Below are 11,679 nucleotides of genomic sequence, written 5' to 3' on the forward strand. Positions count from 1 at the left end.
TTTTGAACACACGAGCATTTACATTTCCAACAAATAAAACAATCTCAGAAATTTTCATAATATTTCTTCAGTGCTAAAACCATTTTAGGAGATCTGCTCTAATTTTTAATCCATACAAATGTAAAACTACATTTACCACAATTAATTCATGCAACTCTTCATTTTCATGGAAGTGCATTTCAGAGCCACCCAAAATACTGACTTGCAGTGCTTACAGTTAGCTCAGCTTTTCACTACTTCATATCAAGACCCGTTTCACAAGACAAATCTGTAATTCCCCCAATTTAGGTACAGCCGACTCAGATAAAAAAGGAATCAAGACCCATTTAGAGTACATGACTGGGCTAACAGCTACTCAGAATGATGTTCTAAAGCATGCTTCAGGAATAACCAAGCACTAAAAAATGTTAATTAGTGTTAATATCAATGAAAGTTTAACCTGCTGACAAAAGCTCTTAATGTTCTCTTTCCTATTAATGAGAGCATGCATAAAGAAAGCTAGTCGGATTGCCAGGATTTTCTGTAAATCCCACAAAATCACTAACAGCATCCACACAACACATTATTTAAGACCAGCAGCTCCTCCTACCAGCGCACTGGGAAACCGCATTTAATCTTTGCATCAATTCTTCTAGGGCCATTTCTTCAATTTTCAGCCAGCATCTCATTCTCAGATAAAACAAAAAGAATCCACAGCAAGCATGCACCCCCCACCGCTCAAGGATTAAAGGAGGCAGGGGGGAAAAGCCCCAAACCAGCCCGCTACAGCAGCGCTTCGCAGCCCCGCATTTCAATCGCTCCGCACGGCTCCCCTCGGCACAAAGGGAGGCAGGAGCCCACGTTCCCTGCTGGCAGAGCCTGGCCGAGCCGGGGACAGCCGGAGCGGGAGTGTTGGTGGCAGCAGGAGCGCTCCGAACTTCTCTCCCGCTGCCGTGTGGCTGGTCGGCAGCGGAGCGCTCGGACCCAGCCGGAGGAGCGGCCGCGCTGGGCAGGGCAGGGAAGGGCTGCGCTGGGAAGGGCTGCGCCGCATCCCGCGGGAGCAGCCGCGCTCGCAGAACGCCCCAGCCTCACTCACGTGAACGCCGGGGCTCCTCCACCTTCCTGTCAGATTGCTGCCACGGTGGGCAGCTTGGAAGGAAAATGCCTTCCCACTGATAACGCCAAGGAGATCCCTCTCTCACCAGTCCACGTTCGTTTTGGACAGGTCATTTTTGAAGGTTAAGGACTTCAGATTTCCTTTACACGCTGTCGAATTTCCTTTAAACGCAGCTGTCTTCTGGAATCTTCGGAGGAGTTTGCTTAAATGTTGTGCCACAGCAGTCTTATAACTCTGTGAAATCTGTATTCCCACAGCAACTGTATTCCCACCTTAGGCAAAGGAGTTTTAGAGTTGACTCTATGGACCCGTCAAGGTGTATGGCAGCAGAATGGCTGCAGAAGGCACCCATGAAAACTAAACCTCATAACCAGTTAACTTCCACTTGCTATAGAGGGTACAGTACCACTGGAAAACTTTCAGGGACACAGAAAAACCTACAAGACTGAAACAGCCTTGTACAAAGCTTCTCTATACGACTGCTCCTCATAAATGATTTCCACTGCTTTTATACAGACTGTTTTACAAGTCTGAAACTATGATGCTTTTAATACTTTTTATTTCCAAAGATCATCTTGATGCCTGCTAATCTCATTGTTGCAGGTTTTTGCTGATGGTGAATTTTGCTGAATTCCCCCACTCTTCTAATCATCCTATTAGTTTTATCCTAATTTTTAACCAACATTAACGAATTGTCCATGGCTGAAAGAAAAAGAGATGTTTTTCATTATGTTTAAAAGGACTGTGCTGTTATTTAAGATAAAGATTCTTTTTTATGTATGGCATATAGCAGGTAAAAATAGCAGACCTCCAGAGGGAAACAAATGGATAACTGTAATGAGCTGTTCATAACTCTCAACAATACCATTAGAGAGGATATGAACTAAAAAAAGTTTTTAAGAGGACCCATCAAACTATCTAGGCTTCCTCTGCCAATAAAATTAATTTAGATAATTCATTTACTACATTAATTCACATTATTTCCACTTAAACTATGACAGGTTCATGTACTAGATATGACTAGAGCCATACATGTTTCCATTTCAATATTAATAGAAATGACAAAATGAAGTCTTCACTCAAGCTTTTCCATAACAAAGTATTACCGCTGAAAAACAGGATCTGTAGGCACTTTGTATGCAAAAAGTCTTTTGTTTATGTGACTGCCATTTGAGACTGCATTTATGCAAAGGAACAAGTGATGGGCAGCAAGACCACAATTACCAGACCAGGCTCTTGCCATTCTGGTGGTAACCCAAGAGGAGCATGCGAAAATATCTCTGCAGGTGCACTGGGATAGCTGAGCCTTGTTATCAAACAAAAGCTGTGTGACCATATTGCACCCACAGATAGCCCAGGGAGAACTCCAGATGCCAGACAGCCAATGGGATTTGTACTGCAGCAAGTTAAAGGCCTAAGGCATTTTTGCATACGCAGAACAGCAAAGCTCACCTGTAAGATTACACTGTTTCCTGGTGTAGCAAGAAGTGCAGCAAACACACTCATTCATAAGCACCTGCTGCAAGAGAAGATGACAGTTCAATCCTAGATTTCCCTGAGTATCCTGACTCAATTCAATAATAATTTCATGTTTTCCTTGGAGAATCAGCAGATTGCTTAAGCTTCCCATATATCCAAGGTCCATCTTTTCATGGAGTTTCTCAGTTAAATAACAAACGAAAAGGAAGACAAAAATGTAGTGAAGAATTTTACCACATCAGCCGGTCAACTTTCAGAATCACAAGCACATAATAACTTATACTTGTGCAAAATGAATGGGGAACCCTAATACATTAGCTAAACCTCAGTTACACCAACAATGCCACTTCAGAGGTACACCATCAATGCCACTTCACTTTCTACACCTTCAAACAAATTCCAGACATGCAAATTATGAGCACAGTGAAAGGTTTAGTTAGCTGGACTAAAAGTTAGTTTTTATTAGTTAGTAATAAGTGGGTTATTTGTAATCATGTGCTTGTTTAATAATTTTCTTTCATGGAAATCAGGCAGCCTGAGTAAGAAGCTTTGGCATAGCTTCTGTACCGAATGAAACAGAGAGTACTTCAAGATACTTAACCAAATGTAGGATTATGATCTCTGCTGGTTTGACACAGGATCACCCATGGCTTCATGAACAACCTTGAGTCAGACTAAATAAACAGACCTTAAAATAACTAAAATCAACTCTTAACAGGAAAACCCGACTGAGCTTTCTTGCAACATGAAGCAATCCAGTATGTGACCGTGAGCTATGTATGGAATCAAAACAGTCCTGAAAATACAACATGACTATATCTCAGGAAAGAGCTACTGCAGTTTTCACTCTTGAAGTTTTTACTTGATCCCCACATCCCTTTGGATCATCATGACAACCATGCTATGGAATTAAACAAGCCATTTCAGTCCCACACATCTCATGCCTAATTAGATTTTATAGTAAAAGGACTGATGCCCAGTTCTAGCACTGAGAGTCTGTAAATACAGTAGGACATGTTGTAATTTTTCAGATACAATATGATTATTTTTTAAATTAAAAATTCAAGCTGCTTCTGGAATTCTGATTTTTAACTTCTGCTAATGTATTGTCTTCAGCAAAATATCTTCACCAGTCCCAGGCAAGCCCCTGCTGCAACAGAGGAATTCATAAAGACATTTGAGGAGTACACAGCCTTTCAGTTCTGTCTTAGAAGTTAAAAATGCATTGGAAACATTTTTTGTCTACTGGTCTATTTCAGTGAAACTGCAAAGATAATAAGAGAGGCACAAATGTATTTAACTTAATCAATCGATTTCCATTGCTGCATGGGTATCATATTTGACCTGATTTGTATTGACTTTTTTCTAAAGTTTTATTAGATTTGAAAGCTCCAACAACATTATTTTTTCCTTCAGTTCTCTACTTTACTCTGGTTTTGAATGTAGTTTTCAGCAAATCCTGTTCAAACACAGCAACATCACACATATTTTATTTCCAAACAGTTTCACCTAAATATGATGACCTAGTTTTTCAAGAAATGGTGGCTATTTTGAAAATGTTTCAGAAGTAACACACAGCTATCCACTCATGTTGGGGGGCAGACCAGTAACCATAAGTAATTAAGATATAATCATGTAATCAGTTTTGCTTGAGCAAATGATACTTTTAACAATATACCTGAAAATTTCTCGGCTAACTTTATGCTAATCTTTGTAACATCAGCTATCAGTGAGTTCCAAAATCTAACTATGTGCTGTGTGAAAAACTGGTTTTGCTTAAACTACCTTCCTGGAAGTTTTCTATGTGCCCCAGTTTCTCTTTTGTGAAGCAGTGGAAAAGAAAAAAAAAAACCAAACAAACCCAAAAAAACCCTACAGGAAATAAACACTCTCTTTTCACATCCCCAAGCCATTCATGACTATACAGACTGCCACTGTAGGTGATATTATGTCTCCTCCAATTGCCTGGTTTCCAGACAGAAAATTTCCTACACTAATTAGTTCCTATTTGCATGAAAGCAAGCCCATACCTCTGACCGCCTTCACCGTTCCTCCCTGTACACCAATTCTACTCTAACAAAGGGAACAAAACTGGACGTGGTACTCCAGAAGCAGGCACAACAGAGATTACTCAGTGACATAAGGATGTTGTTGTTCTCGGTTTCCCTCTCACGGGTTTGTAATGTTTGGTTTGCCTTTTGCACCAACACTGGATGCCAAGGGAGCTGCTGCTGTTTTCAGGGAACTATCCACAGCCAGTCAAGGTCTCTCAGCGAGGGTAACAGCTTAGTTTACAGAATAGCATTTTCTTTTCTTGTCTGCATCACTTGTAAAAGCAATTAATTTCACCTTCTCTACTGATCGCTTACTTAGCACCACCAATTTATCCTCCAACAGTTTGCACTCGGTACTGAATTATACTATTTTGAAAGCATTTTCACATATTTGCAGATTTTCTCTTTCCACACTTTTTTCCACTTCCAGTTCATTTAGGGTAATGTTGAACAGCTGCAGCAACCCCTGCTTTTTCTCCATCAGTAACATCCCCCCTCCACCCCGAGAAAACTGACCACCTAAAGCAACTCTCTATTTCTTATTTTTCAGTCAATTACTAATCCACAAGAGGGCTTCCAATTTAACCCACAGAGCCTAAGAGTGGCTGCAGCACGAGGAAAATGATGTATTGACTATAAAGTAGGACTACAAGAAAGGGAAACACACCGAGGTTTCCCTGCTGCTGCTTTGCATGGGCCCTGCCCCATGGCTTGTGGCAGAGGGAGGAGGCAGAGCATATGGATGGCTGTGCCTGTGCAGCTGAATGCCCTGCCAAACATCCCTTACAGCTTTTAGTGATGCCACAGGGTGGGCACCAGGCAGCCAAGCCTGCACGGCCCCACCCACCACAACCCAGAACTCCGTAGACTGGGTGGGTGGGCAGAGAAACTGCAGCACCCATGGCACCAATGCAAACATAGCCAGGGACACTTACCTAAGCTGGGCTCCTGCAGAGAGGGAAGAGACCCATTGAACATGGTTTTTCATAAATTTCTGTCTTCTCAGATCCTACAAAAAACTGCCACATACACCCACTGCACAAGGGTGATACTGATAGCCTTAAATAAAAGGGAAAGAAGAGGGAAACAGGACAGTTGATATGAAAGATCCAAACAGAAAATGCATTTTTAACATTTCAACCTCCTCTTGGCACGAATTCTTCCTCCATGAAGAAAAGGGATTTTGCCCTTTTATTTCCCTGAATGACTGAGTTCTCTTGGTAATCAGCCCAGTTAGGCTTTATTATGTAAAGCATCTGGGATTTGAAACTGGATTCATAAGCAGAGATGGCAGTATTCTGCTTTTGGCAACACCTCACTCTTTCACAAGGACAAAATTGTTCCTAGATTCACAATCTCAAGAAATACAGAGAACTTAGCAAATACATGGAGGAAGGAGGGAAACAAAAAAAAAAAAAAAAAAAAAAAACCAAAAAAAACCCAACAAAAAAAAAAAATCAAAGTTTTTCTCCTTGAAAACTTAACACTCAAAACACTCATACAAAGCTTTGCATATGGGCAAGGTTCATTCATAACAGGAACACAGACTAAAGAAACTTTCAGATGTGCAGGTGTGCAGGAGCAATTATCCATCAAAACTATGCCTGGTTTAATTAACATATTAATTTACCAAATCTCCATCAAGTCCTCAGTATCTCCTCAAACTCAAAAAATTTTTCTTTGAAAAAGTATATGCCATACAGAAGAGGTCCTAGCAGCTGCTCTCCAGGTTCCCTCATCTGGGATGTGTGACACCCCCACACAGGGACCTGGCTGAGGTGACACCCAGATCAAGTGCTCAGCAGCAGGGACAAAGCTTCACCCTCCCCTTCCTTTTCCATTATTGCTCAGGCCCAAGACTGAAAACTAGTAAAAGATAGATGAAATGCAACAAACATACTCATCACTACTTGATTACCTCTTCTCCAGTGTAGCCCAATCTTGCTATAATCCAACTCTGTACTTTTAGTCTTCCCCAAACAGCTTGCTTCCCCCCACAGCAACTGCAATCTAGCCTCTCCTTTAAAAAAACAAACAAAAATCCCCCCCACAAAACCCCAACAAAACAAAAGCAAAAATCTTCTACATCAATTAGTTCCTAAAGTTTAATTTAGTTACTAACTTTCCCTATTTTGTTTCTTTCATAACCTGTGTCAGCTTCACAATAGAGAAGCATTCCTCATACAGCTGTGAAGTTTTGTGGTAAGGCTCTTCAGCCTGAATTAACTACAAGTGACTGACCAGATCACAGGCTTCAATACTTCCTAACATAACAGGCAGGGTCTTCTTTTTCTCCAGCCTCCCTTGCTTGGATGAAATGTCATTTGAATCTCTTCTACTGGTCTGCTGTATTTCTAAAGAGCTCCAAGTTACTTTGTAAGTGCTTCATTCAGATTTCTTCTTGGTCCTTTTTTGCCAGTAATTACTACAGAGCCAACAGCCTTGAAAGAGTTTATTTAATGTAACACCTCCAGTTGCCCCTGCTCCAGCTGAGGGTGTTCCAGTCTTTTATTCTTCTTCAGTCTGAGGAGCTAAACTATCCAGATGTGCCCACAGCTGCACTCCTCTAAAAGCAGGCATGGCAATAAATGAATGAATGTTGCCTTTTGCCAATGCAGTGCCAAGTAGGACCCTTCCTTTCTAAGTTTACTGAGATATCTTTATAGATGAAGGAAGTACTTTGTGTAGGAAGTTAGGGAGACTGAGAACAGGAAGCATAAAGGTGAGCAGGGAATGAATTTGCTGCAAAAAGGAGTAATATGGAAGGAAATGAGGCATCACTGTTATTTTCTTCATTGGGACACTTCCATATATATGTGTAGTTAAAGGAAAGGTCTCACAAGGGAAACTGCTCCAACCCCAAAAGAAATGAATTCACACTACTTTAAATGTAGGAAAATAACACAGTGGATGCCAGGGAGCTCTGATATCAGAAGAACAGCTACTGGTACCATGATAATTAAATAGATGGTAAAGTATAGGTGCAGAGATGCCACAGCCATATTCTTCCACAGACTTAATATTATGTATGCAAATGCTGAAATTAAATGGATCCAGAAAACACACATCTTTTGTCTTCTGTTGTTAGGGTGATTTTCTTTTCAGAGGAAATGCTGGATGAGGGGTCATAAAAGTAATTTCTTCCCTTCAAAAGAGTCTGTCCAACATTTTTTTAAATCTCAAAACTTTGAGGTATCCTAAAAAGTACTGGGCTTTAAGTGAAATTATTCATATGTGTTCTGATTTTGAGTATTAAAAGTCTAAATTTTCTGACATGCCCTACTTTGTAAAAATCCTTATTTCAAAAGAACAGGCTGCACACATAAGAGTTCAGCAGGTCTACCATTCAAGTCAGGATTGATTTAAAACACTCAGGAAATTTCTCTGTAACAGAAAGTGATATTTAACTGCCACATATAATTGTTAATTTTACATACAATCAACTATATAAAACCTACTCAGAATAAAAAGCAGGGTTTTTCCAGGACCATTCAATTTGATTACACAGACTAAAACTGAAGTGCTTACCCCTGAGGAACAGGCTGACAAATTTTAACACAGATAAAGGGCTCAGTAGAAGGATGTCAACTTTAATTTGGAACTTTTTTAAAATCACAGAACCATTAGGTTGGAAAAGACCTTTAAGATCATTGAGTACAACCATTAATGCAGCACTGTCAAGTCCACCTATCATCTGTGTCCCTAAGTGCCACCTCTACACAGATTTTAAATACCTCCAGGGATGGATTGGGATGGATCTTAAAATGTGACCGCCCTTTTCCACTCGTACATCTTAAAAAGCAGAATTCAGTGCAGCTTTAGGGTGACAGAAAGCTTTCCCCTTTTTTGTAAAAAGACGTAGTGCAATGCTCAGGGAATGCAGTGAGCTGGGAAGATTCAGTTTGTGGCTGGTCTGGCTGACCTGCCAGACCCACCCACCTCTGGCAGATGTGCTGCCCCAAGGCTGCTGACCACCCCACACTGGGTGCTGCCTTCCCTCCTGGAATGCACCTCAAGCACTCTTAAAGGACTTGGCTTTCTCTTAATGAAAACAGGAAAATTTTAAAAATCTTAAAGTAGGAAAGTAATCTTTCTATTACTCATCTAGAAATCTATTTTTATTAATCATTTAGAAATAGGAAAGTAATTTCCAACCACCACAAGGATATTTCATCTGCAGCCAAAGAGGCCATGGCCCAAACAAGATCTGTCTTGCTGCAGAATGTTCACACTCATCACAAGTCCTGCAATGCTGCTGTTGTGTTCTTTACAACAGAGCTTGAAAACTTCTCTCACTGTTTCCTTACCAGATCTATTGCCCTCTCTATTTTAATGCAAACAATCCTCAGTAAATAAAGCAGCATTATTTTCTTATTTTTGTTAGTGGATGCTTAATACAGTAGGTACCATCAAAAGTAGCAGAAGATTCCAAAAGTGGCAGGTAGGGAAAAAATTGCCTCTAAAAAAGGCATTTTTTTATTTCTTGACAAGCAAAAATCACTATATCTAATTTACAATGATTTGTTGTGTTGGTTTTCTTTTATTAGGATATTAAATAGTATTTTCAGATCCCCCCCTTTTTTTTTTCATTTAATATTCTTCATGGAATGTGGTACTTCTCAAAAAAGCCAAATTAAACTGATCTTTCCTGGGAGATGATCTGCACAAACCCCTCAGTAGATGAAGGAAAATGACTGCACTTCAGTTTACAGTTACTCTGCTGCACTATGGTAGAACTGACAGAAAGAAAAAGGCAATCTAGATTTCTTTACATTGTAAGCCACATCCAAACCACCATTTCATGCTTCCTTGAAACAGAAAGACTGAATTTTTGCTTCAATAGGCTTATGGAGTAAGCCATAAGAGATATGGAGAAGTCCTACTGTTAGTTTTCTCAAATGACCACAGTCCTAAACTGTTACTGCTTTGGAAAGAAAAATATAGGCAAAAATGTATACATTTCCTTGTTTCTTTGACTACATATCATTGCTGCTTTTTCTTATTTTCCCTCTTTGACTCTTCAGAATTATGTCCAATCCAAAACAAGGATTCACTTGTCAGTGAAAAACTTAATACAATGCTGGGGGTTTTTCACTTGCTTATAATGCAGAAAAATTAAGTGCTTTTTGATAAAAAAAAGGTTTCCTGGAGTTCACTTTCAAATAATTTAAGCTTTAAAATTACTAGATACTTTAAAAAAAAATCACAACCATGATTAAGAGCTGGCCCATAATTCCACAAAGATTAATGCAGAGGGAGACATTCACAGATGCACCCCCAGAGTACAGTACACCATTTCCTACTCCTGCTCAGGAGACACTGGTTTCTAACCTTACCCAGATGCTGTCAGGTCAGCTGCAGAAATTTACTGGTAATTAATCTCCAGAATTCCCCAAAAAGTGCAATCAAAGTATCATCAATAGTGGTATTTTCAACAGTTGCTTTGTAATCATGCTGCTCATGCACCTTATCAGTTTTTATTGAATCATGTAATGTTTTATAAGATCTAAAAGTTTGAAGTGAGATTTCAAAAAAATTTCAGGTTATGTATTCTTGCCATTTCTCAAATGCTTCAAGTTTGTTTCTGCAAAATTTTGCTCTCAGCATTCTTCTCTTTACAAGATCAGTTTCAACAGGCTGTAAATTACTCCTTCAGCTGCCATTTTCCCTCCCAGAGCCTCAAAACATCCATGCCAAAGTCTGAATCCCTGAAGAAGAACACTTGGATCCTCTTCACCATTCCTACTTGTGTAGCCAAGAGGAAGAACATTTTCAGGGTTGAACACTGTCAGTGCATCAGCAGAGCACAGACAAGCAGCATGGAGAACAGGGAGGTTAGTGTTATGAAATGTAATTTAAAAGCAGAATTCCAAAGGGCAGCATAAAGATGAGGCTTAAGGATACCAGATACCATGGAAGGCCCAACTTGAAAATTCACCTATAACAAGACCAACATGCATGAAAGGAAGAGTCTCTTCAGCCCCTGGAGACTGATCTGCACTAGCACCCCCTAAGACCCATTCACTTCCTTCAAGATCTCAACCAACCCTTGAAAGAAAAACAAGACAGGCATTAAGGAAACAGTCACTTTTGCATCTGTAGCTCTTAGCATGGTAGGATCTGTCATTGCTAGCATCCCCTGTTACAGAAGCAAAAACCATTATGCAACTTTGTCTGTAAGGCCCTATTTTGTAAAACCAAATAAATGCCATAAACAATAACATAAACATAAAACAACCTAACATAAACCATAAACAACCTAACAACTAATGTCTGAAGTCATGTCATCAAATACAGAAATCAGAGACTCTTTAAGTATCCAAAAGCTTTCCATAGCACAAAATTACATGTATAAACTACTTCATCTTTCTAAGTATCAGATTTCTCTTCACTGTCAGATGTATGTACAAATGGGATATGTTGTAGAGTAATTATCAGTGGTACAGTGGATTGCAAGCAAGGAGTTCTCAAAAGCAGAGTAGTTTTAGATGGTTTAACTTTTATTCCCTCACAGAATGAGGCAGCATGCTGTTCAAGAAACTAAACTGTTTGCTCTACAACAGAAAAAATATTTTCATTGTCTACGTTTTTCAAATTGTAAAGGTAGCAAGAAGGGGAATGATGGGATTCAGAAAACAGAACACGAATAACTGCATTGTAAAATAGTTCTTTCACTCTCCTTTTGTCCCTTTTCTTTTCCCCTGACATTTGCAAGAGAATATTTAAAACTAAAGACTGGTTTCTCATGTAAAAGACAGCATCTGCCTGCTCTCCCCACCTCCTCAATTCCCCAATAGGCTCAGCTTGTACACACAGAGCTCATGGACCCTTCTGATGCAATACGAACTTAGAAGACCCAAAACAAATAGTAATAAAAGAAAGTCCAAGAAAACTTCAAGTCTTTTCTAGAGAGAGCTCTTTAAAAAGATGTAACTCACTAATGAAATTGAATTATCTGTGGGGGAAACACAGTAAGGTCTCAGATTCAAAGGTCGTTTAATACTCATGAATAAGACCCCAAATGCAAAGAGTTATGCAAACTCATACATA

The 11,679-nt window shown here is 39.7% G+C and overlaps 1 protein-coding gene across 1 annotated transcript in view; it reads right to left on the reverse strand.

Annotated features, from left to right (window-relative positions):
• MCF2L (MCF.2 cell line derived transforming sequence like) overlaps window positions 1–905 on the reverse strand; it is a 121,968-nt gene extending 121,063 nt beyond the window's left edge. Inside the window, exon 1 of the mRNA XM_018908977.3 lies at window positions 590–905. Within this exon, the coding sequence (XP_018764522.3) occupies window positions 590–668 (79 nt within the window). The 5' untranslated portion in view covers window positions 669–905. The remainder of the gene's footprint in view (window positions 1–589) is intronic.
• Between the last annotated feature and the right edge of the window lie 10,774 nt (window positions 906–11,679).

Source organism: Serinus canaria, chromosome 1 (assembly GCF_022539315.1).
Source record: "Serinus canaria isolate serCan28SL12 chromosome 1, serCan2020, whole genome shotgun sequence".
NCBI lineage: Eukaryota > Metazoa > Chordata > Aves > Passeriformes > Fringillidae > Serinus > Serinus canaria.